The sequence below is a fragment of the Globicephala melas genome, chromosome 3 (genome assembly GCF_963455315.2).
Source record: "Globicephala melas chromosome 3, mGloMel1.2, whole genome shotgun sequence".
NCBI classification, from domain to species: domain Eukaryota; kingdom Metazoa; phylum Chordata; class Mammalia; order Artiodactyla; family Delphinidae; genus Globicephala; species Globicephala melas.
Genome location: NC_083316.1, coordinates 158,791,240 through 158,817,766, shown reverse-complemented (window position 1 = coordinate 158,817,766; position 26,527 = coordinate 158,791,240). Strand labels below are relative to the sequence as shown.

Below are 26,527 nucleotides of genomic sequence, written 5' to 3'. Positions count from 1 at the left end.
TGAGGATGAAGTTTCTACAGGCCTCGGCCTGGAGCCCGGGGGCTCCCTGGAAGTCACGCAGAGACTCCAGGAGAGACCTGGAGAACAGAAAGGTAGGTAGCCCCAGCGCATTCCACGGGCTTACTCTTTATCTCTGTGTTTGGGGGTGTGGGAGGGGTTCAAGTTTTAAGTCCTGGACATTAGAAATGCCAATCGTCAGAATTCTTTTTCAGTAATAACTGTTCACGTAGCAAACTCCGGCCTGTGGGCCAAATCCAGTCCACTGCATGTTTTTGTATTGCCTGTGAGCCAAGAGTGCTTTTTACATTTGTAAATGGTTTCAAAAAAAACACCCCCAAAACCCAAAAAAACAAAAAAACCCAAGATGAGTAATATTCCCTGCCATGTAAAAATCCTACTCCCACGTCAGCGTCCATAAATGAAGTGTGTTGGCACACAGTCAGGACCGTTCATTTACTGGTTGTCCACAACCGCTTTTCTGCCGCGATGGCAGGGTAACTGTGACAGAGACCATCTGGCCCGCGAAGCCAAAAATATTTATTATCCAGAATATTTACTTCCAGAAGGAGTTTGCTAGGCCCTGGGTTGATACGGGCTCCAGGCTGGACACCTGCAGTGTGAGGGAGCAGACGTGGGGACAGGTCCCAGGCTGGAGGGGTCCTGCAATTCCATGGGATGACAAGCTGGTTCACTGCAAATTTTTTTTTAAAAAAATTGGGGTAAAACTAGCATAACATAAAACTAAGTTTTTAAAAGTGAACACTTCAGTGACATTTAGTACATTCACGATGTTGTGCAACCATCACCTCTATCTAGTTCCGGAACATTTCCGTCACCCCAAAAGGAGACCCGTCCCCATGAGCCGTCACTCCCCAACTCCCTCCCCCAGCCCCTGGTAACCACGAATCTGCTTTCTGTCTCTGGATTTGCCCGTTCTGGACATTTCACATAAGTGAGGGCATACACTAGGTGGCCTTTTGCATCCGGCTTCTTTCCCTCAGCCTGATGTTTTCGGGGTTCAACCACACGGTGGTAAGAATCAGGGCTTCATTCCCAGTATATAGAGGAAAGGCTGCATAGTGCTCAGAGCCTGTGGCTTGGTCAAGTCCCCGTGGGGTCTCCCACGTGACCACCATCCAGATTACAACAGGGAACACCCTCTGTCCCCCACAAAGGTTCCTGGGGTACCCCCTTTCCACATGGTACCCAGACAGGGAGAACAGCCAGGGAGAGGGTGTGGTGGAGCCTTGGGGCGCACTCAGGGCAGGAAAGGTATCTGGGGAGTGGGGTTCCCTGTTTTGGGGGAGTGAGAGGCCAGTATAAGAGGTGGTGGTGAGGCCGGGCAGAGGAAGGGAAGAGGCAGAGATGGCATGGCGGGGGGTGACACCCCAAAGTTACACGCGCAAAGGGAAGCTTGGCAGAAACGAAAAAGGTGTCAGGCTCACACTGTTCCCGTTTGAGGAGGCTGAGCCGGGCAGAGGAGGTTGGAGGGAGGAAGGCGGCAGCTGGAAGGAGGTGGGAAGGCCACTGCCAAGGTCTGGATATGTGTGGGGGGGGCGGGGGACAAGGGCAGGGTGCAGAGAGGTGGCCAGGCTCTCAGGGGAGCCAGGAACAGGGAGACACTGAGAGGAGCTGGGATTTTCTTGAAATCCTCATTCTGCAGGGGGGATGGATGCAGGTCCCTCATTGATCAGAGCTTCTGGTGTGCGACCGCCTGAAGGCAGAAGCCCCATAAAAAAGCATCTGCTGGAAGGCCTGGGGTTCTTCCTCGGAAAATGGTTCCATTCAGCAGAGCCTGCGATCGGGGCTGAGGCCCCCCGGTTGGGCCCATGCGCCTGTCACGCTCTTGGCTGCTCAGGTCACAGGATGAGTGACTTCCTGCCCAGCTGCCCCTGGGGCTCCAGACCCCAGAGACGGGCCTCGCCGTAAAACCTGAACCAACTTCCAAGTTGCCAAGCAGGGGAGTGACAGCGGAGGCGGCCCCAGAAACGCAACCCGGCCCTGACTGCAAAGGGGGTACCTTCGGGGTGGGGTTGGGGGAGCCCTTTGAGGGGGGGTCTCCACCTGGCCTGGTGGAGCAGAACCGAGCTTGAGAAGGTGCTTTCTGGAGTCAGACAGCAGCCACAGAGACCACACCCCCTCCTCTTCTTCACGGCATCCTGATGTGTGTGACTGAGCTATAGGCCAGCTGCTGGGAGCCAGGCCACGGTCTGCCCTGCTCTCCTGACCTCAGCACTGCTGACACTTGGGGTGGGATCCTTCTCTGGGGTGGGGCCGTTGCTCTGTGCACTGTAGGGTCTCCACCCACCAGACGCCGGTAGCATCTGGGACAACGCAGAACATCCCCAGAGACAGCTGAATTGCCCGAGTTGAGAAGCACTGCTGTGTACAGATGGAGGTAAAAGGGGTTTGCAGGGTCGGGTCGTCTGGGGCTCCCTCCTGTCACGAGGGTCCCCACGTGCACTGCAGGCGTTGATGGGCTCCCTGGCGAAGAAAACTGTCTTTCCAGGTTTAACCTCCTGTTCCCTCTAAGTTCAGCTTTTAAAGGGGTAAAGCCCATGGGGTAAAGCCACAGCTCTGAGAAAAGCAGACAGCAGATCTGTCTCCTTTCCTTCCAGACCCTGCAGGGTGGTGTCTGAGCTGAGGACAGACCTGCTTTGTGGTAAAATGAGCTCCCACGAGCGAGCATGCCAAGTCCTGCATGTCCTAACTTGAAACAGATGGCAGAGGGGTGCCCGACACCGAGTGGGCTCCCTCCAGGGGCAAGTCCTAAGTCCCTGCAGTGCCTGTGGGCCTCCGCAGAGACAGCCCAGAAATGCACATTTGCATCCGGAAGAGCCATAGTGGTCCCTTCTGAACTCGGGACAAGTCTCTGTGGCGATTTCTAAGGAAACAACCAGGCCTGGCGTCCTGGGGATAAGAGGGAATGTCTTCGGGATGTGAGGGCCCACCATCTCTCTGGTTCTGCGATTACCAGCGCGGGGGCCTAGTGACCTCATGCGTCTGGTATGCGGTCTCAACACACTGCGACTTTTCAAAGCTGATCTAAAAATATCCAGTTGGTGCTATTATACGTCCCTTAGAGGAGGAGGAAATGCTGGCCTGGCACCCGAAGCCAGGGGAGCTATTGTGTAGCTGTTCCCGGGGCCGTGCACTGCCTCCAAGCACAAGGGTGGCTGGTGTGCCCGGTGGATCATGTGGGGCTGGGGATGGATGGAAGGGGTGAAGCGGGACCTGGGTGCCAGCAGTGATGCGATATGATCTGGCACTGGCGCAGGCGTGGCCACATGCTCATGCTGTCTTCCCATCACGTCAGACGATCCACGGCTCTGGCAAAATGCTATTCGAGAAAGGCCTCTACTTTCTTTGAAATGCTTTTTTTCCCTTTTATAATATAAAAGACATGTTTCTAACATAAGCTGTACACTTGGAAAAAAAGATAGAACCATGCTAAAAGTTTACCTAACGAAAGGAAAAAACCATAAAGAGATGACCCATTAATTCAACCCCATCCCCAAGCACGGTTTCTAGGTAAAATGAACGAAGCAGCCGTACCCCGACTTCCTCAGATCATGTGCCCCCTCCAGGTGGCCCCCTCCACCCTGACAAGGATGCCAAGAGCCAGGGGATGTCTGGCTGTCTTCTAACTGCCTCTGCCTTTGAGGTTCTCCTTTGGGGAGACTAAAAAAGCTTTTTTAAATCAAAGACGTCCAGGGTTGGGGACTTCCCTGGTGGTCCAGTGGTTAAGAATCTGTCTTCCAATGCAGGCGACACCAGTTCAATCCCTGGTCAGGGAACTAAGATCCCACGTGCCGCGGGGCAACTAAGCCCGCGTGCCAGAACTAGAGAGAAGCCCGTGCACCTCAATGAAGCGAAGAGCCTGTCTGTGCACCACAACGAAAGATTCTGTGTGCTGCAACTAAGACGCAACAGACCCCCGCCCAAAAAAAAAGACATCCAGGGTTGAGCAGCCTACATAGCCAGAAATTTCCAGACGGTACATTTTCTATCTAAACAGGATGGCTCTTCTCTCTGTTGGAATGCGCAGTAACTATTTTAGGAAGAACGGTGATACAACATCAAAGAACGACCTGTGGTGTACACCAGCCCCACGCCAGGAGTGCTGTGGGCTTGTGACTCTTTCCTTTGCTCGAATTCCTCTAAGGGACAGACCTGCCTTCCTCATTTCCGATGAGGAAACTGAGGCACAGAGAGGTCAACTGACCTCCCCGAAGTCTGCCCCGACCCCCAACCCACACCATGCCCGTAGCCGCTCAGTCCCTGGTCCAGGCTGGTTCTCAGAGCTGGGAGCCAGGTGAGCAGGCCTGAGACTTTTCGGGGCGTCTGTCTGCCCCGGCAGCCCGGCAGGTGGATTCCCGAGCCTTGAGTTCACACCTGGTCTCTTGTGCATCCCATATGAAAACCGGACAAGCCTTGAGACGGACTGCATTAGGCAAACAGTGTTTTGCTTTCCGATTTCAAAACTGAAAAGCCCCATTGAATGAGCTCACCAAGGCAAACGTGCTTGCTATCTCCTGTGTTGACAGTTGACCCCAGAGAAGGGGTTTCCCTGGAGAGAAGTCCCTCAGCCTCACCTTGCACAGTGGTGGTCCTTCCAGCCAGGCGGAGGTGGCCTGAACTGGGATAACTCCTTTGCCCTCAGATACACGTGCAGCCGTCCTCACTTGCTGCGGTGGTTTCGTCTTGGTTGTGGGGTTGGCCTTCTGTTTTCCTGATCGAGCCGCAGGGACCTCCCTTCCCAATGGTGTGGTGCTTTTGTACGTGTGGTTTCATTCGTTCACTTGACAACAATGTATTGGTTGGCTGTCGTTGTGTCTGGCACCGTTCTAGCCTCAGAGAGCCCCCTCCCTGGTGGTGCTCCGACAGGGACACCCCCTCCACGTCCACCTTGGCCATGGCTCAGAGGTCACCACCTCCCGACACCCTGGAGGCTGCCCACTGCCTCTCATGACCTTGACACTGCCCCTCCCCCTGCGATGCCACATCTGGGCGGAGCCTCTGTTCCCCACCCCGGGACCACAAGCCATGCCATACAGGACTTCCGAATCTCTTGTGTCCAGTCAAGGCCAGAGAGGAGTGACCACTGTTGCCAGGAGAGGCTGCGAATGGTAAGAGAACACTAGCAAATATTAGGCCACTGTGAAGCCTAAAAATGGGGCTGAAAGGGAGACTGTCTCCCGCTCACCGGCCTGCAGGAGCCCTCTTGTTCCAGCCCTGGGTGTGGGTGCAGAAAGGCAACACCCGAGGGTGACTGGGAACCAGCCCTGGCACGGCAGCCCCACCGCTGGAACTCGGGCTATTTTATTTTCCCAAGTGCTCTCCAAGTTCCAGGCGTACCTTTCTACGTGAAACGGCGCTCAGCCCATGCCCAGATCGTGTCCATTTGGGGACACAGGCGACTGCCGGACCCGCAGGAGGAGAGCTGGGAGGCGTTCCACGGCCCGAGGTGCCCTGGAGATCTGCTCTGCTGTGTCTGCTGAGCAAACATCCCCAGGGGCATCCAGTCAGGCTGGGGCTCTCCTGTGTGGAAATGCCAGGAAAATAAACCCCAGGTGTGTGCGGGGTGGAGGGCTACTTCCTGGTGAGAAGCCCAGGAGAACAGCTCTGCATCGGCAGGGGATTCGGACAAATTAGTTCACTGCTCTTGAGTTTCAAGTTCCTCTCCTGTAAAACGAAGGGGTAAACCCCTGTCTTCTCAGGTTGTTTGAGGATGAAACGGGGCCATCTGTGTGAACCAGGGGTGGGCCAACTTGTTCCATGAAGGGCCAGCTAATAAATATTTGGGGCTCTGCTGCAACAACTCAACTCTGCTGTGGGAGCGTGAAGCAGCCACAGACGACCTGTACGTGAATGGACGTGGCCATGGGGAGGACACCTACGTGATGCCCAGGATGGGGGGAATGCGGGGTGGGTGGCGGGCTTAGACATTGACCTCTACCGGGGTCAGCAAATTACGGCCAGCCACCTGTTTCTGTGTGGTCTGTGAGCTAAGAATGGTTGTCACATTTTTAAACGCTTGAAAAAAAAATCAAAAGAATATGTCACAACACATGAAAGTGATATGAAATTCAACGTGCAGCCACCATGAATAAAGTTCTGTTGGCGCACAGCCATGTCTGTTTACGGACGGTCTGTGTCTGCTTTTGGACTATGGCAGAGTTGAGTCGTGGTGGTGAAGACTGGTCCAGCAGAGCTGACAATACTGACCCTTGGGTCCTTTACAGGGTAGGTGTGCCAGCCACTGTTCTAGAGGCTCTCGGTTAAACGTCCCCTTCTCCCAAAGGGGGCCAGGGCAGTGCTGGGGCCGGGAGAAGACTCCAACACTCAGACATGCAAGGTGAGCATGACAGGGTGTGAGCGTTGCCTGGGCTGACTGGTCTCCCCCCAAAGCACTGTAGGGACACAGAGAAGCAGGACCAGGAAGCATGGAGGACAAAATGGGCCAGTGGAGTCACAGGCTCAGAGGGGCTGTGTGGAGAGACAGAAAAGCTCCCTGGGGGCTGGGAGCGGAGGGGGTGGGAGGTGGGGAAGGGAGAAGCACGGCCGATGTGATTTCCACAGAGCTGCTGTGCAGAGAACAGATGGAGGGAGGTGGATCCAGGGAGGGTGAGGACAAGTATGACGGTGGGAAGGGGGTGGCGATGATGGTGGTGAGAGGCGGTGGCTGTGGGGAGGAAGACGGGACCCCCGACCCCCTGCCAACCCATGTAGGTGATAGCTGCAGGCTCCGTGGGCCTGTGGATGCCGGGCAGGAAGTGGAGGAATCACCCCCAACCTCATGGTTCCCCAAATCACAGATGAGGAAGTGGAAACTTTCCAGGGCCTGGCTGACATCCAGCCTTAGCCTGGGTTCTGTTCTCTTCCTGTTGCCCACGGGGCTTGAGACACCTGGCAGGCTGGATGGACAGACAGACGGGTGGATGGAGGCACGTAGAGAGAGCCGAGTGCTGACAGGACATAAGACTCACCCCATCTCTGTGCCCCCAGTTTGTAACAGGCTCTGTTACTCTTATCCGGAAGGGCACTGACTGTCAGCCACAGATGGACAGAAACGCTGAAAACAAGGGCTCCTGGGGTCAGAACAAGGCCCTTTGAAATGGACAGATTCCTACCAGGGGCTGAAGTTTCATGGTAAACTGTGCCATGGAGTGAGTGGCAGGGAGGTGGGGTGATCGAATCTTAGAAAAAAAAAAGAAAAAAGAAGTCCAGTATGAAACAAGTTATTGTATCTCATACTTCACTGAATTTTGGTTTAGGTTATAAATGAAACCACGTGTAGATCACAGAAAGAATAAAGAACAAATTAAGCTTTGATGGGGGAGGGTCTTGCTTGGTTCTTACTGTACCAAAAATATTTGAGGGATTCATCAAGATCCCTGAGGGCTCATATTATCCATTTGATACCCAAGTCATTCTCTTTGGGGTTTACTTGGTTCTTTTTCTCAGGTTTTAGAGTTGGGAAATTAATTCGCTTACTTTCATTTGCTCATATTTGTGGATATAATGTGTTTACGGCTATGAATTATCCTCTCATTACTGCTTTAAACACATCTCATGGATTCTGATAATACACAGTTTTGGTCACTGATTTCCAGAAAATCCACAATTTTGGTTTTTAACTTCCCCTTCATCCAAGACTTAACAGAAGGCTAGTTTTTCTTAAAAAAATTTTTTTCCATATGGAAGGGCTTTAAAAAATTAATTTCTAGTTTTATTGCATTGTTAAGAGCACTGACTAATAGTTCCCATTTTGGAAATTCTAGATGCTTTCTCTGTGACCTGATATAGGGATGAGTTTTGTGAATATTCCATGAATACTTAAGACTTATTCTCATATTGGAGTGAAGGGCTTGCAACACGGCCACAAGATCTGCCTAAATGTATGGTTTGGGCATCTTACATCCCTGCTTATTTGCTGTCCACTCAATGAGCCTTATGTTATGTGCTTGTAACTATTTCTCCCAGTATCTTTTATAATTTCTGCTTTGTAAAAGCAGCTGCTGTGTTGTATGATGCATAGATGTTGACAACTATTATACCTTGAGAGTAAATTGAGGATTTTAGCATTATGATGAATCTTCTTCATCATGCGACATTCAGAGGCCTGACCTCTACCTTTTACACATCACAATTGCAGCTGTGTTCTATCCTGTTTCTATCTGCCTGATACACCTGTGCCTGTCCCTTTACTTTTAGCTTCCTGAACTACTTTGGTTTAGTTGTGTCTTGTTCATAAAGCATGGAGTTGAACTTTGCTTTGTGAGTCAAGCTGAAAATTCTCTCCGTTTAGGCAGAATGAACCGGTTTAGATTTAGCAACACGATGGACTCATTCCCTTCTGAAATTCAGGCTTCCATCGCTAGCTCTCTTCCCCATCTGCTGCTTGTGAGTGTGGCTGAGTAACTATAAGTCAGAGCAATTCTCCAGGTCACTTTTGATGACTTCCTGAAATCACGCACCTTTTGCAACATTTTTCAACCTCACTTTGCAACTGATTTGGTTTGCATTTGTGTGGTGGGATGCATCTGGGAGAGAGGACCCACTAGGCCTGGCGGACTGGAAGGAGCCATACGTAGGCTGAGCCAAGTGGGGAGTGTGAGTGGAGGCCTTGTTCCATAAGTGGCGGCTCATTATGGAAGGTTTCACTTTAGGATGATGTTTGTTTCCCTACACAAATCCCAAACTGCATGCATGGTGCTGCTGCTGAGAACAGCAAGGACTTCTGATACTTTCCATGCAGCAGAACTAAGCATTGGCATACGTGAGGAAAGTTGAGCCTCCAGGGGTGGGCTGGAGGGACAGTCTGTGGTCTCCAGAGCTCCCTCCACCCTCCCCACAGGTGCTGTAGCCTCTCTCCAAACTCTTGGGGAGAGGGATGCCCCTTGGGGCCCCAGGCTCCCCTTGGGCCCACCCTCCATACCTGGGGTGAGCAAACCTGTCATCCTGGGGCTCCCTTGATTACAATAGTGGGGAAGGAGAGTCAGAATTGTCAAGATTCCCCCGGCCCCCACCATGAGTCACCACTACCTTGCTGCTCTGGTAGGTTATGGTGAGAGAGAGAAAAGGTTGAGAATCCAAGTATGAGCTGTGGGGATTTGTTAAAGATACAGACTTGGGGGCTTCCCTGGTGGTGCAGTGGTTGAGAGTCCGCCTGCCGATGCAGGGGATGCGGGTTCGTGCCCCGGTCTGGGAAGATTCCACATGCCACGGAGCGGCTGGGCCCGTGAGCCATGGCCACTGAGCCTGCGCGTCCGGAGCCTGTGCTCCACAACGGGAGAGGCCGCAGCAGTGAGAAGCCCGCGTACCGCAAAAACAACAACAACAACAACGAAAACATAAAAAAGATACAGACTTGGGCCTCAACCCAGACTTGCAGAATTTCTGGAAAGGCTAAGGAGTCAAAATTCCTAAACCAGAGCCTGAGGCTATTCTGACTCCTGGAAGGGTGAGAACTATTGCCCTAGGGTTTATTATGAGAACGAAGTGTCTCTAGGGAGAAATAAAGCAAGAGGATGTCTACTTACACCCCTCCCTCTTTCTTGAACACCTGGAGTAGGGGTCTTGATAGTCTACAGTGGGACAGAGCAAAGAGCTTCATGCTCAGTGTACTTAGTTTAATTAGACAGCTTTCCTCACGCTTAGCCCCAAGAGACAGGAAACTTTCATATTCCAGGGTTTCACCGAGATCAGCCACTCCCCACCAGTACCCCAACCCCAGATGGGTCCAATTCACATCCTGACTGCCACTCGGTAGCCTTGTTCAGCCAGGCACTGTAAGGTGGAGGGGAGAGGGAGAAGAAATCAGGCCCCCGTGATGATGAAGGAACAGGCGCAGGAAGAAAAATCATTGCCCAGTGCCACCTCTCAGCTGTGATTCCTCATAGTCCCGAGAAGCAAGGGATTATCTAGGAAACTGGGCTCAGTGGCTTGGTCCCAGTCCTGACAAGAGGTTGTGCTTTGTTCTGATGTAGGCCCGGCTGGGAAGCCAGTACTGTGGACACCACCCCGGCTGCTGGACACTGTCACCTGTACACACCAGCGGGGCCACCAGCTGGAGCCCGGGCAGTGGCAGGAAATATTTCAGAGGAAGAGACAATAGGATATGGTGATAGCGAGTATGCAGGTGATAGAGGAAAGCACCAAAGACCAGTGGTGATGGCTCAGCCGACCGAAATGGAGAAGTAGGAGAGGGCAGAGGTGCGTGGGGTCAAAGTTCAGTTTGCCAGGACCTTACCTGAGATTTGCATCTCATGGATGTGGTGGGATTTTGTCTAAGTGTGTGTGTGTGTGTGTCTGTGTTGGCCGGGGTGGGGGGGGTGGGGGAGGTGGGGAGGGGGGTCCACAGACTATGCCCCACAGGCCAAATCTGGCTTGATACCTTTCTTTTCTTTAATAACTTTTAAATTTTAGCACAGTTTTAGATTTACAAGAAACTTCTAAGAATATTACAGAGAACTCCCAAGCACCCCACACTCAGTTTCCCCTACTGTTAATATTATGGTGGTGCGTTTGTCACAACGAACAAATGAACCAATATTGACTGATATATTATTCTTAAACTAAGTTAGCATTTCATTCGGATGTCCTCATTTCCCCGCCTAATGTCCCTTTTCTGTCCCAGGATCCCACGTTACATTCGGTCCTCACATCTCCTTGACGGATCCACGCCAGGTTTCTCGGACTCGTTTTTTGAGATCTTGACAGTTTTAAGGAGGACAGGTTGAGTATATTGTAAGATGTCCTTCAGCGTGGGTATCTTTGATGCTTCTCTCCCACTGCCTGTTTTTTGCAAATAAAGTTTTACTGGCAAACGACCCCACCCGTTTGTTTATGTATTGCTTTTGCTCTGCGATGCAGAGTGAGTAGCTGTGAGCTAAGTAGTGACAGAGACCGCTTGGCACTAAAATCTGGAAATGCTAATTAATGTGGCCTTTTACAGAAACAGTTTGCAGATCCCTGGTATAAACTACCACGTCAGGGCTTAAGCTTAAACTGCCTGATCCAGGATACACTCCACGGGAGCAGCCACTGCAAACCCGCTCTGGCCAATTTTATTGTTACTCAACCTTGGGGGAGGGTTTTGCCAATTAGCATAATGAATGTCCCACTTCGAATATTCATGGGTGGAACCGGTGATGTTCAAGACAAGTGGCTGGAGGAAACATTCTTCCCACACTTGCTTGAGAAATTCCACCTAAGAGGGCCTGTTCCGTAGGGACGGGGCTCAGGTCTGACTTCAAGCCAGTCCCACATCCTGCTGCTGGATCAGGGGCTGGGGTGAGGCCCTGGGAGATGGAGCTCAGGTACCCCTGGGGCCACCCTAGAGGCCAGAGCTGATAGGACCGGCTCTAGAATGGCTGGGCTCCTGTCTGCCCACTGCAAGATAGATGGGAAGGAATCCGAGGGGTGGATGTCGTGGGACCTGACAGGGAGCGTTCCAGATATGTACAGCCCGCTCTGCATTTCTGTTTGAATTGTGCTAAAATTCATATAACATAAAATTCACCATTTTAACGTACGATTCAGTGGCATTTGACATGTTCGCTATGTTGTGCAACTGTCACCTCTATCAATTTCCAGAACATTTCATCACCCCAAAAGGAAACGCTGTCCCCGAGAGCAGCCACTCCCCATCCCCCCTCCTCCAGCCCCTGGCAACCACTCATCTGCTTTCTGTCTCCTTGGATTTGCCTGTTCCGGACACTTCATGTAGATGGGATCATAACTATGTGGCCTTTTGTGTCTGGCTTCTTTCACTCAGTGTAACGTTTTCGAGGTTCATCCACGTTGTAGCATGTGTCAGTGTTTCATGCTTCTTCATGGCTGAGTGATCTCCATTGTACTCACTCTTTGAAAAGGGACAGTAGGAGCAATGGCCAAGCCTGCCTTGGTGGGTTACTCCATCTTCCTTGGGTCTGGGGAAGCCACGGCTGGTGCTGACCTGAGTCCAGGAGGATCACTGGGTCCAAAGGCCCTTTGATGTCCCCAGTGCTCTGGCGTAAAGGGCTTCCAGTCACCTCTTTTTCAGGAGGATGCGATCCTCCCTCCGACCTTCCGTCACAGGCCTGCCCCAGCCTTCGTTTCTCTTGTGGGGGGGCCTCTCCTTGGCACCTCCCATCTTCTTTATGGGGCAGCTCTGGAACGGGTGCAGAAGGCTGCCCATGCTCAGGAGGGCTGGATCCCCATGAGGTGTCCCCCCAACCTCAGCATTGCCAGGGCCTCATCCCAGGGCGCACTCACTCCCTGCTCTGTTATAGCTGAAATCTGGGGCTGCTAAGCTAGACTAGCTCCTGCAGGAAACAAATGGGCCCTGAACACCAAAGGGCCCCTCAGAGCCTCAGGGCGTGGGGCAGGGAGCCACACTGTGCTGGTTCTGTGCTAGGACTCTGCTGGCCTCATGACCTTCTGGAGCTCTCCTCTGCCTCTCCCAGGAGGCTTCGGGGTCGCCTTTAGATGATGATGCAGGCGGGTGCAGCATGTGTAAAGGCCCTGGGGCAGGAGAGATCAGCAGGCAGAGCAGAGAGGTCAACTTGCTGTAGGTCACACAGCACATGCACTGCTGAGTCGGGCTTCCTGGCAGAGGTGGCTCTTGGCCCAGAGGACCTGGAGGTGGTAAATTCCAAGGGGAGGGACACAGTCACATGCTGAGGGGAAAGAACTGGTCCAGGCACTTTGGCAGAACTGAAGAAATTCCCTCTGGGGCTTCAGGTCCTTGTAATCTTCTCTCTCCCCCTCCCCACAGTCTCACCAATATTCACACCTCCAATAAGCAGCTCTGTCCCTGCAGTGGCTCCTGGATCCACACAGCTCCCTGCAGACTCTGTCCAGAGCCCCAGGCCTGATTTTCAACTGTACATCCTAAAGGCCCCTAAACTAGAGTGGGTTTCTCGGCCTCAGCACTACTGGCACTTGGGGACGTACCATCCTTTGCAGAGGCGCTGTTCTGTGCACCGTAGGATGTTGAAAGCATCCTTGGCCAACCAAAAAAACATCTCCAGACGTTTCCAAATGTCCCCTGATGGCAGAATCACCCCTGGCTAAGAACCGAGCGTAATTCAAAAAGATACACACACTCCTACGTCCATAGCAGCACTATTCACAATAGCCAAAACCTGGAAACAACCTAAATGTCCATTGACAGATGAATGGATAAAGAAGATGTGGTACATACATACAATGGAATACTACTCAGCCATGAAAAAAGAAAAAACAATGCCATTTGCAGCAACATGGATGCAACTAGAGATTATCATACTAAGTGAAGTAAGTCAGAAAGAGAAAGAGAAATACCATATGATATCACTTATATGTGGAATCTAAAATATAGCACAAATGAACCTGTCTACAAAACAGAAACAGACTCACAGACATAAAGAACAGACTTGTGGTTGCCAAGGGGGAGGGGGGGTGGGGGAGGGAGAGGCTGGGAGTTTGGGATCAGCAGATGTAAACTATTATATACAAGATGAATAAACAACAAGGTCCTACTGTAGAGCACAGGGAACTATATTCAATATCCTGTGATAAACCATAAAGGAAAAGAATATGAAAAAAAAGAACGTCGGTATGTGTATAACTGGGTCACCCTGCTGCACAGCAGAGATTGGCACAGCATTATAAATCAACTACACTTCAATTAAAAAAATTTTTTTTTTTAAATTGGCTGCCCTGGAGATCCCTGGCCCCTCAGGAAGGGCTAAGTGGAAGTGTGCAAATACTCACAGGTTGCTGTGACTTACTCTCTATTAAAGGGGTGAGGATACCATCTAGTGTATCCTGATAGCTCACATCATGGAAGGTTTTGGGTCCGGGCGCCTGACCACTGCCAGCGGGTGGCCATTTCCCCCTCCACCCAGGAGGAGCCTGTCTACAGCCATGAGCTGGGGTCGCAGGGCTGGTCAGTGGCTGGGCGGTTGGCCGAGAGCCTTGGGCTTGACCCCTCGGCCTTTCCAAAAGACGGATCACTTCTGGGCCTCAGGTAACTGAGGTCTTGCTGGGCCTGGCCTTGGGAACTGGCTGCGGCCAGCAGCGGCTGAATGACACAGAAGGAAACTTCCAGAGGGAAACTCCCCAGTGATGCTGGGGACAGGGCCCTGAAGCCACTCCATCCTGGATAATCGCTAGGAAACAAATAGGCTGCCAGGCGCTGTGGTCACTCGATGCCCGGCTGCATCCCTGCCCCAAACAGTGAGGCAGATGTACCTGATAGATGATGGCCGGACATCCCCACCCACCACCCAGCCCTGGTGCAGCAAAGTGCCCAGAATATTCTGAAAGGGCGGTGGCCATGGCAGGGATGTCCTGGGCCCGGAGCTATGCTTTGCCTTGTAATCAACTCTTTTTGCAAATTCCAAGGAAGCCTTTCTGGTTGCTTAAAATACACCCATAATTTCACTTTTCTCTTAGATGCAATGTTCCCAAAAATATAACTTCCACTTTGGTCTAAAATAGGCTTAGATTACTGCAATGCGTCAGGCTCTGCCCTTTTAGGCAGCAGGCCAGAAAGGCAGCCTCGCGGGTCTGCAGGGCACGGGAGGGGCAGAGAATGCCGGTGGGCCACGGCTTCCAGGTAGCCGTCCCCTCCCTAACGCTTCCAGGGTCCCCTTGATCAAAGGCTTAGGCACTCACGGCTGTAGGGCACCCCAATCCTCTCCACACCCCCAAAGACAACCTCTTACCCTTCTGTACCCCCATCCTGCTCTGGTGTGGCCCTACTTCTCAGCTGCGCAGTCTCTGGGCTATCTGTCACTCTGCCCCCGTTCCCTCCTTCCGATCCATGTGGCGCCTTGTAGCAGCTCCCACCATTTTCCACGTCTTGTAACATCCTTGTGGTGAGCTGGGAACACCCATGCCTGCTAATACGTACTAAGCACCAGGGCTGGCAACACAGCCACCCCAACCCCAGGCTACGAGAAGCCTGCCCTAACGTTCATCTCTCTGGCTGAATTATCCCTCTGCCGTGAGCTCCAGCACATCCTCCTGGGCACACATCTGGTACCCCAGACGGTAGCTTCCTCCAGGGGTGCTGTGGCCCTGAGTGTGCACCTCTGGCCTGGCCCCATCAGCCCCAGCGAGTTCACGCTGCCTCTCCTGGCAGCTTGTGGAGGGAGGGTCCAGGGGTTGGGGTGGGGAGGGTGGGTCCGGGAGGCATTGGGGTCTTGCTTGGTGTCCTCGTCCTACTGTGCCCCGGCAGACCGTGTTGCCCTGCAGGCAGGATGCAGGTGGTCTTAGGGCCCAGGGTGCGGCTGGAAACCCTTCGAGGGCCCCTCCTGGATATGCGAGATTGGGAGGGGCCCACACACAGGTCCCACTACCCCCAGCCAGAGCTCACACACCTTGGCTGCACAAGCGCTCCCAGCTGCCTGTGGAACAAAGAGCGCTCGAGCAGGAGAGGGAGAGCTGAAAGGTGAACTTATGAGATGAACTTCTGGGACATCTACATCCAAGTCCCTCTTTTCTGACCCCTCAAGACCGCTTTCAGACTCCCCTGTAGATAGATGTATATTTATGAATATATGAACACACATGTGGCACAGACCAACACAGAAAATTTGAGCTGGTGACAGGAGCCATCTGGAACGCGGGTGGGAACCTGGTTTCCTTATGTTTGGGAAGGGAGAGCAGAGCAGAAGACAGAAGTGGGCACAGAGAAAGTAACTGGAATGTTCTAGCATGTTCCGTGTGCACAAAGTACAAGGGGTCGGCAAACCTTTCCTGTAATGGGCCAGGGGTTCAATATTTTTGGCTCTGGGGGTCATACAGTGTCTCTGTCACAACTGCCCCACTCTGCCTTGAGAGCCACCACAGACAATATGTAAATGAGCAGGTGTGGCTGAGTATTAATAAAACTTTATGCGTAGAACCAAGCAGATTTAACCTGTGGGCTGTAGTGGGCCAATCCCCGGTACACGCAAAAAGAAATTATACTTCAAATAGGGGAAAAGATACTAAAAAAACCAACCGTTATCTGAACAAAGCAAAGCAAGGCACCAAGGTGCAACCAAAAGCTTTAACAAAATAATGTCACGATTTTACGAAAGTGGGTGGATCACCACGCATGTTCCCCGGCAGCAGAAACCACCATGGCAGCCCTGGTTCGTTTCCTGTTGGGGAGACACTTAAAGAAGAGCTGAACCACAGTGAGCACCTGGCGTGAGGTTCAGAAAGTCACCCCGCAGGAGGACGGGGTGGAGGGGATGACAAAATTCCAGTGCGTAGGGACCAGCACGAACTGCACCCAAAATCCACTACAGCTCTTTCATGACGTTCGCCTGCGAGAAAACCCGCAGGGAGTGCGTGACTTCTCAGCTCTGGGTGTTACCACGTGAGTGACTGCTTTTTTTTTTTTTTTTTGTATTGATGAGCAGCTTTTCGAATAACACTTGAAGACTTCGCCCCAAGTGTGCTTGGAAGACCAGACTTGGATGGAAAACCTGACCCTTGCATCCGAGCATACTTTGTTTTCGGTGAGAAAGGCGTGAGGTTTCTGGTGGTGGGTGGGCAGTGGCCGTTCTCCTGGCCGTGGCTGGCCACAGGGCAGGAAAAAGCGCCAGCCACTCGTTCCCGGAAATGAAGCAGATCGCCAGCCAGAAACTGCGTCCCCACCCGCCACCCACCCCTTGTCAAGCTGGTGAGACAGAACTGAGCACAGATGGGTTGACGTGGAAGTACAACAGCACGATGTTAACCCCCCAATTTGAACCTATTTGGGTACAGGACATCTGTAACACTGAAATCATTCTTGGCCTGCAGTCGGCCTAAAAATTCTTCTCAACTGGGGTGATTCTGCCCCTCGGGGGACACTTGGTGATGTCTGGGGACATTTATAATTGTTCTGACTGAGAGAGGGGGCGCTCCTGGCATCTGGTGGGTGGAGGCCAGGGATGCTGCTTAACACCCCACAGTGCACGGGATGGTCCCCACCCCGGAGAAGGATCTGGCCCCAGGTGTCAGCATCGTGGAAGCACAGCCTCGGCCCCTCTGTGTTTCTGTCTGCAAGGCCTGAAGCTGACCCCACACGAGGCCTCATTCACCCTGTCATCCTCTGTGGGATCGGCCCTCCTGCTGTCCCCCTCCTACCCTGGATTCCAGCCTCAGCTCTTGCCCGCCCTCGGGCTGCTCTGCCAAACCAGGGCCCCCCAACGACTTCCCCAAACATCCTGGGGAAGCCACTTGGGGCACAGAAGCAGCCGGAAATTCGATTCCTCCCTCCCTGCAGCTGCCCTGGTGGGACAACCCTCCAAGGCTCTCAGTGATCAGCCTTCAGGCCCCACGGCATCCTCTCCTCCATCCTCGCCTGTCTCCCTCTAACGCTCATTCTCCCGGGAACCCACCCTGGCCTGGCTCTCACTCCCCTCCTACCCCTGCATAGATTGTTGACTCTGATGTTCACAGTGCCGACCTTCCAGCCACCCGGCCTCGAGAACAGCCCAGGTCCAGCCGAGCCTTGACCACTGGCTGGGGGTTGGGGGATGTCTGGCTGGCACGCCTCTCCCTGGAGCACCCCAGGCTGCTGCCTCAGACTCTCCCGAGTCTAATCCCGCTGCCTCCCCACCCAGCTGCCTGCTGACGCCCGACTTCCCCATCAACAGACCAGAGAAACACCCCAAAACGCAAAGCAGACACAATCTGGGCCTCTGGGGCCCTAGGACCCTGGAGACGGACAGACAAGCCCCAGATAAAGGCTCCCAGCCCAGATACCCCTCTTGCTGTAAATGCCCCGGCCCCCTTTGCGGGTTCGGCGTGGGGGTAGGGGTGCGACATCAGTAACTTGCCTCCTTCTGACCTGATCCAGAGCCTCCCTGCCGGGGCCCATGCCTCCAGAATGGTCCCCGGAGGCCTGTCCGTGGCCCCATGCCCTTTTCTCAACATTCACTCCTCCCGGCAAACTTACCTCCTCCCGTAGCTAATGAGCAAGGCTGGGAGGTGCCCCAGCTCGCCGCTTGCTCCTGCGTGACTGGACAACCTCTAAGGCCTGACAAGGCTGGGGTCAAGGGGGTCTTTGTGCTGCCGGCGCATCCCTTGGATGAAGCACCCCAGACCGCAGTCCTCGCAAGCGTCCGGGGAGCAGATCCCGACAGCGCTGTGCAGCCAGCTCTGAGCCCGCCTCCTTCTCCCCCCTGGACTCTGTCTGCTCTGATCTGATACCTCGGCTCGGGGAACCCGCTCTGCTTTCCGAGGCTTCGGGTGGCTTGCGCCACACATTCACTTCTCACCGCTCCCGAATGCCAGCCCCCTCCTGGCCACCAGCCTCTTCGCAGGTGTGACAGCCCCATGTAGATGGATGACACAGATGGACGGACCTAGGTGTGTCTGCCCGCCCCCGGCCAGCCCTCGGCACGCCCGGGGGGCCCCCCCGCACACCTGGAGCAGGCTGCTGGCCAGGGCTCCGCTCTCCTCCCCGGCTCAGCTCAAGAGTCTCCAGTGGGATCACCTCCACTTCCGCCCCACACCCTCCACCCTCCCGTTGTTGACGGAGGGGGACACTGATGGGGGGGACGCTGGCCTGGCTGGGGCAGGGAGGGGGTCAGCACTGAGGAGAAAACTCAACTGCAGAGTCAGCGATACAAAGGATTGAAATCCTGAGAAAACTGGTGAGAGGTAAAAAAAAATGTGGTCTTATCCATACAGTGGACGATTAGCCAGAAGAAGGAATGAAGCATTGACACACGCTACAGTGTGCATAAACCTGGAGAAAAACCAAGCTGAGTGCCAGGAGCCAGACACAAAAGGCCACATCTTGTGTGATCCCATGAAATGTCCAGAACAGGCAAACCCACAGAGGCAGAAAGAAGACCAGTGGTTGTCAGGGGCAGGGGGAGGGGCGACGGGGAACGACTGCTAATGGGGTCTCCTTTTGAGGGTGATGAAAACGTTCTGGAACTAGATAGAGGTGAAGGTTGCACAACACTGTGGATCTGCTAAAAAATACTGAATTGTTCATTCGAAATGGGTGAATTATACCTCAACAAAGCTCGTAAACAGAAAACCTAACTGCAGAGGCACACCCCTGGTTCTGGAACCTTGTGTCACACCGGTTGAGTGGCTTTGCCCGTGTGTCCCCAGTGACGGGCAGAGACTGGCCCATCCTCATCCTGTGGGAGGGAAAGACATGTTCTGGGCAGATGTCCCTGCGGGTAAAGGTCAAGGTGAATGATGGCATGTTGGTTCAGGGTGACCTGCTCGGGTAGGCCGGCCAGTGCTGACAGAGGGTAGTGGGAACAGACCCAGTGGCCTGAGGGGTGGGCGGAGACTGGGCGAGCCTGGGGTCATGTGACACTGGGTCTGTGGGGCCCTCAGTGGGGACTGGTGCTCAGGACCAAGGCCGGCACACATCCCAGTCCCAGGACAGGCTCCTTCAGGGCCCCCGAGGTGGGTCAGGGGCAGCAGAGAGCTCCAGGACACCCTCGGTCCCACGCCTTGCTGTCCTGGTCGCCAGCCTCCTATGGGTATGCCAGGCAGCTTGGGGGGGCCACTATCTCCCAGCCTTCTCTCTCTGCGTGGGCCAGGCCACAGCAGCTACATGGAGGTCCCGAAACCTCGGCCTCTGGCCGCTTGGGAAAATGGCCCGGCCAGCAAGGATCCTCGTTTCATTTCTGCTTTCGAAATTAAAACCCTGTGCGCGTTGGCAAATGTCAGTGGCGTGTGTTACAGTTCAGGAAGGACAGAGAGAACACTGGCCTAAGCATCCTCCACCCTCAGCCCTGATGCCGAGGCAGAGGGGCACGTCCTGGGCGGGCCTCGTGGCCAGCCCGGTGGCTGATGCCGGGGCAGCTGCATCACAATGTCGCCAGGTTCTCAGAGGGCGCCCGGCATGGGTAACGGACCCCAGACTGCGCTGCCCTGGTGAGCCTGCCTTCTGCACCTTCAGTATTTCTGACCTAAGGCAACACTCCTGCACAAATGTCGCGTTTCTGGGGGCGGTTCAGGGGGCAGGCTGCAGGGTGGCCGAGTGACACCGTGTGAAACAGTGACAGTAACAGTTAACTGCAGTGGGCGGGCAGATCAGCTGATTGGAACCGGCTTTCCACAGTGCCGCCTTCCTGTTTTCTGGTCAGAATTGCACAGCAAGTTTGCAACCCCTGCCTGGGGGGGCGCCCGGCGACACCCAAACCTCAAAACAACTCAACTTCTCCTTTCAGGGAGCTGAGAAAAAGTCCCGACAGGTTTCCTGCGGCCCCAGCCGAGCTGAGAGAGGAAATCTTTTACGAAGGTGCAGAGGGGTACCGTGAACTTAGGCTCAGGCTGGGTTCTAACGGTGGTCTGGCTGTGGCTGCCTGCAGTGTCGCCTGGGGTACCCACACTGTACTGGGTCGACTTGTGTCCCTCAAAAAGATATGTCCAAGTCCTGATCTCTGGAACCTGTGAGTGGGACCTTCTTTGGAAATAGGGTCTTTGCAGATGGAATTAAAGTAAGGATCTTGAGGTGAGATCATCTTGGATTTGGGGTAGGCCCTAAATCCAATGACGGTCTTCTTGTAAGAGAAAGGAGATTCGAGATACAGAGGCAGACGGGGAGAAGGCCACATGGACACAGAGACAGAGCCTGGAGTGATGAGGCCACAAGCCAAGGAATGCCAAAGGGTTGCTGGCAGCCACCAGAAACCAGGAGAGGGACACGGGATGGATTCTCCGTCGGAGCCTCCAGAAGGAGCCAGCCCTGCCTACACCTTGATTTCAGACTTCCGGCCCCCAGAACTGTGAGGGAATAAACTCCTGCTGTTTTAAGCCCTCCACCTCCACCCTCTCCCATTGACAGTACTCTGTGATGGCAGCCCCAGGACATTTGCACACCAGCACACCTCTCTGGGGCTCTGTTTTCTCGTCTTTAAAATGAGCAGAGCTGTTGTGAGTCCTCAGAGAGATGATGGATGAAGACCGTGGCACCCAAAGCCTGACACACAGTGGGCCCAAAGGCACGGTAGCTAATTATTCCTGTTGTTAGAAAGTAACTCTCAAGTGAGCTCAGAATGCTTGGGACTTACTTACGGACAATTTCTAAACCATCAACACTTGAAAGAAACGGTGACTGGGTCTTGTGGGATTACAAGCTGTGACTAAGGCAGCTGTTCTCACCCAGGGGAGATTCTACTCCCAGGGGACACTTGGTGATGTCTGGGGACATTTTTCGGTTGTTGCCACTGGGGGGAGGGGATGCTACTGGCATCGGGTGGGTGGAGGCCCACAGCGTACGTGATGGCCCCCAGCCCAGAGACTGACCCGGCCCCAGACGTCAGTGGTGCTCTGGCTGCAAAGCCTGGCTCTAAACTAAAACAACCTTCTCCCTTTTCCAAATGGTCGCCTCAGGAAGCACATTTATGGCTGTGACGTGGATCTGGCTCAAGCCTGTTTTGGAAGCTGGCATGGGCACCGCCCTCCAGCAGCTCCTAACCCCTGGGGAAATTTGGCCTTGCCGGCTCACACTGCTGAGGCTCGAGGGAGGCAGCCGGGCAAGGTCAGAGGCATCTGACTCACGAGGTGCAGACACCCGCCACGGAGGTGACTAACGGCCCTCGTAGAATGTGCCAGAATCCTTCGGGGCAACGGCAGGGGAGGAGCATGGAGGCCAGCAGGAGGACGGATGGGCCCCCAGGATCACCAGTGGCGGCCCTTGGGGAAGAAGATACAAGACACGTCCAGCTGTCACTCGGCGGGGGACTGCTGCGGGCTGACTTGTGTCCCCCCCGCAAAAGGCTCGTCTATATTGACCTGACGCTGGAACCTGTGAACGTGGCCTGATGTGGAAATGGGTCTTTGCTGACGTAATTAGTTAGGATGAGGTCATCCTGGATTGGGGCGGCCGCTAAAACCAATGATGACTGGTGTCTTTACAGGAAGAGAAGGCAATATGATGACAAAGGCTGGGATTGGAGCGACACAAGCCAAGGAGCGCCCGCCTGGAGCCCCCAGGAGTGGGAAGAGGCAAGAAAGCATCTGCCCCTAGAGCCTTCGGAGGGAGTGTGGCCCGGCCCACACCTAGACTTCAGACTTCAGGCCTCCAGAACTGTGAGAGAGAGTAAATTCCTCTTTTGCCGCCACCCAGTCTGTGGTACTTTGTTAGGGCAGCGCCAGGAACCTCATCCCGGTGCCCTGGATGGTCCTCAGCTAGAAAAGGAAGCTGCACCGCGGGGCCAAACCTGCCTCCTCGCTGTGTTGCACTGAAACCTTGGGGCTCGGCATCTTCATCAAACCTTGTCACACCCACCCGCGTGCCCGGTTCTGTGAGGGGTGAAGGGCCCACTTGGCAAAATGCCCCACTCGGTAAATGCTGGGTCCGTCCTCTCGTTCCTGTCTCCGATTTCTAAAGTCACTCAGTGCCTGCATTGTTTTATCCCGTCATAGAGCACCTGTTATGGGCCCCAGCCATTGCTGGGAGGACAGTGGGGCCATTGGTGGTTTCACGGCAGCTGAGTTCCAGAGCTGGGATGGAGCCAGATTGAACCTGGGACACCCTCCGTAGCTCCCATATCACACAGTGCCCACCCCATGATCCTGCAAGGCCCTGAATGATCTGCTGTCACCTCCATGTCCCCATCGCCTCCTGCTCTGTCCCTTGCTCACCCCACTCTGGCTCCTTCCCGTGCCCCCCAGGGCCCCTGACTTTCTTCAACACGCCAGGCACGGTCCAGCCTCCTGGCTTTGTGCACTGGCCGTGTCCCCCTCCCAGACGCCGCATTGCTCACCCCACCCGCTTCCGGGCCCAGCTCGGCATCACCTTCTCGCCTCCTGCCCCCTTACCCCTTCTTCCGCGAGTCCGCCCACTGTTCTTATCAGCTCTTAGCTCACAAGCGAGGCCGCTGTTTCTCTTGCTGCCTGCCTCCTTGTCACCAGGCGGCAGCTCCCTGTGGGCAGGCCTCTGTGTCGATTTTGGCCACTGCATAGCCCAGGGCCAAGAACGGTGCCTGCAGGCGGAATATTTGCAGAATGAATGGATGATCAGAGGAGGGAACGCGTGCAGGGTACACAGCACCGAAGAGAAAAGCGTCCGTTCTGCGGCCGGATCACTAGGTAGTGTTTGAAATGCTTGCGCAAAAAATGACAATGAATCTTTACATTACATGTATAGGAGAAGACAGATATAGGCCATGCGTGCTGGCACGGGGCCAGGCTGTACAGCCCCAGCTGATTTCTTGCTCATGATCTCAGAGATCGTCAGAGAGGAAGAGGAACTGAAGTGTATTCAGCCGGCACAGCCCAGATGGGATTTCAGTGAATTTCAGTAAGAAGCTGGAGGTCAATGCTTCAGGGAGGGTGGGACCCCTGAACCTACCCCTGCTCCCACCCCACCCCGAGCCTACTCCTCGGACAGAGGGTCTGGGGTCCTGCGGATGGACAGACTGCAGCACATCCAGCAGGTGTTACTCAGCAACATGAAGATACGAGGTCTTGAGCCAAGAAAAGACGCAGAGGAACCTTAGTACTAGTATTTAGTACTAAGTGAAAGAAGCCGGTCTGAAAAGACTACAGACGGTATGATTCCAGCCATCCAGCATCCTGGAGAAGGCAAAACTATGGAAACAGTAAAAGGATCAGTGGTTTCCAGGAGCTGGAGGGAGTGAAGGGGATGAATAGGCAGAACACAGGGGATTTTCAGGGCAGTGGAACCATTCTGTGTGATACTCAGGGTGGATACGTGACATTGTGCACTTGTCCAAACCCGTAGCAGGTGCAACACTGAGTGAATCCTAATGTACACTGTGGACTTTAGCTAATAATGATGTGTCAATACTGGCTCACCAATTGTTTTTGTTTTTGTTTTTTTAAAACCTGTTTCTTTTCAAGAAATAACATGCCTTTTTTTTTTTTTATTGCGGTACGCGGGACTCTCACTGTTGTGGCCTCCCCCATCACGGAGCACAGGCTCTGGTCGCGCAGGCTCAGTGGCCATGGCTCACGGGCCCAGCCGCTCCACGGCACGTGGGATCTTCCCGGACCGGGGCACGAACACGTGTCCCCTGCATTGGCAGGCGGACTCTCAACCACTGCGCCACCAGGGGAGCCCTCACCAATTGTTAACAAATACAACATGTTAATGACAGGGGGAAGAGCAGAAGTGGCAGGAGAATACGGGAACTCTCTGTACTGTCTGTTCAGTATTTCTATAAACCTAAAACTGCTCAAAGAAGTAGAGTGATTTATGTCATTATATTTAATAAAATTTAACTATTTAAGTTACATACTTAAAATCATTTAATCACTGCAAAATCTTATTAAAAGCAGAAAGAAAGCAAGCAGAGTCTTAGACCCCAAACCCAGAGGCTCACACCCTGGGCCCATACGCGGTCCTGGCCCTCACCAGGTGACGACCGTTAAGTTAGTTCTGAGACGTGGACGCATCTTGTCCTAAGACCCTGAGAGTGAGTGATCACTGCGATCACTTCCACTGCCCCCATGTCCAGAAGGCTCACCCACAGTGACACATCCGTGACTCCTGTGGGGTCTGGCCAATGGGAACACTGGAGAGGGCGCAGGAAGCTGGGGCATTTCCTCCCCCGCTGACTCTTAGGCACTGCCAAGCAGCCCCTCCCCTAGCCCGTCCCCAGCCCCCAGGTCTGAACTCACCTTGCTGGCTTCCTTCTACCCCACGGTCCCACTCCCTGCCAGAAACACCCCACCATGAACTATTCAGTTTGGACACGCCATCCTTTTCTTTCTGGGACCCGGAGTGCAGACTGCCGCACCTCCAGATGTTGGGAGTACGTTAAGAGGACATCAAGGCATTGATCAGGCCTTGTTATTTTCTCTATTCTGATGTTTTGACACCTGAGGCCTGGCTGACCCTGGAGGGACTGCCCCCGCCAGGGCTGGCCGAGTCCTAGAGAAAGCAAAGGACTCTCCTACAAACACGCCTTCCGAATACAAACCAACCATTTCAGAGCCTACACCGCCCCCCACCATTATCACGTTCTCACACTCAGGGCTACTCTCTCCCTGCCCTGATTACCCCAGGGCCAAGTACCAGACAACCAGGGCAGCCTTTATGCTCCCAAACTCTGAAATTATTCAAACTAGGCACCCTAAGCCTGCTTACCCTGCCTCACCGGACCCTTCCCGTGAAAACCACGACAGACTCCTGCCTACACCCTCCCCTGGCTCCTGCTGAGCCCTGGTGCCTCCCTGTGGGGCCCTGCATGGAATGCCAAGCCTCCTGTTTCTGGAAAACGTGAGTATAACTGTTTCCTCCACGGCCGTCATCTGAACGATAACCAAACCCAGGCGTGGAGGCCCCTCCGCCGAGCAGTCCCGCTCACCTCCAGCACCGGACCAGCACCGAGGATGGTCCTCTCGACGCCGCTGGCGTAGCCCTTCTGGCTCAGGGCGGTGAGGCAGTGGATCAGGAAGTTGGTGCTCTGCGTCTTGCCGGAGCCGCTCTCGCCTGAGATGACGATGCACTGGTTGACGTGCTTCCGGAGCATGGCGTAGTAGGCGACGTCGGCCAGCGCGAACACGTGTGGCTCCAGCTTGCCCAGCTGCTGGTTCTCGTACATCTTCACGTACTTGGGGTTGTAGATGGGGAGGAACTTGAAGGGGTTGACGGCCACGAGGATGCTCCCGGCATACGTGTAGATCTTCTGCTGCAGGAAGCGGTGTTTGAGGTTCTTCAGGAGGTTCTCCTCGGTCAGTTCAGGGAGGTTGCACAGGTCATCAAAGTCCGCCTGCGGCCGAGGCAGGAGGCCACGCTCCACCAGGCGCCGGGTGGCCGTGGCCTGGGACACGAGCTGCATGTGCACGTACTTGATGGTCCCGTCTGCGTTGCGCTCCTGCAGCAGGAAGTAGTAGCCGTCCTCCTGGGGGTGCTCGTCCTGCGCCCGCCGTGGCCACAGCAGCACACGGTGCACAGGCGAGTCGTTGGCATCCAGCACCCACTCCTCCCCGCCCGTCTCCTTGACCTCCACCAGCACGTAGCGCTTGCTGCCGTCCAGCTGCAGGCTGGTGATGGCGTCCTGGATGACGTCGGATGTGGTGCTGTCCTTGGTGGCTGTCACGCGGCACGAGGCCTGGCACGGGGTCTGGCTCTCGCTGGTGGCCAGCTGCGGGTAGATGTGCAGGTGGTAGGCCGCCTGCCCCCGGTGGCCGGAGCTGCCCGCCTCTTTCACACTCATCCTGCCGGCGGCCTGGCCTCAGCATGCCTCCCGGGCTCGGGGCGCGCGTCCTGGAGCTGGAAGGGAAGAGGGTGGCAAAATCAGAAGGGCGGAGGTGGGGGTGGGGGGACACTGACATTCACCTCTGGACAGACAGCCTCAGGCCCATGGCCTGACTCCGTGGGCTCTCTTGAAAAGCCAGAAGGGCCGAAGAGCCTTATCTGTCCTTAAACGTGACACTCACCTAAGGTCTGTGGCTCCTGCAGAGCGACGTCGCCAGGCCCCTCCTGCCAAGATCAAACCCTTCCCCTGGAGTCTGCTCCGTCCCAGGCCCCGTCCCTCCCCACCAGCCTCTCAACCCTCAAGTCCAATGGCCACAACCATCTCAGAGCGCAGCCCTTCCTGGACTCTCCTCTCTTGACAAA

At 54.4% G+C, this 26,527-nt stretch overlaps 1 protein-coding gene across 12 annotated transcripts in view; it reads right to left on the bottom strand.

Annotated features, from left to right (window-relative positions):
- Positions 1-26,527, bottom strand: part of MYO9B (myosin IXB) — a 91,076-nt gene that overhangs the window by 47,626 nt on the left and 16,923 nt on the right. For all 12 annotated transcript variants that reach the window (XM_060296847.1, XM_060296838.1, XM_060296845.1 and 9 more), the window contains exon 2: positions 25,272-26,179. In XM_060296847.1, coding sequence (XP_060152830.1) covers positions 25,272-26,123 — 852 coding nt within the window. In that variant the 5' untranslated portion in view covers positions 26,124-26,179. The remainder of the gene's footprint in view (positions 1-25,271; positions 26,180-26,527) is intronic.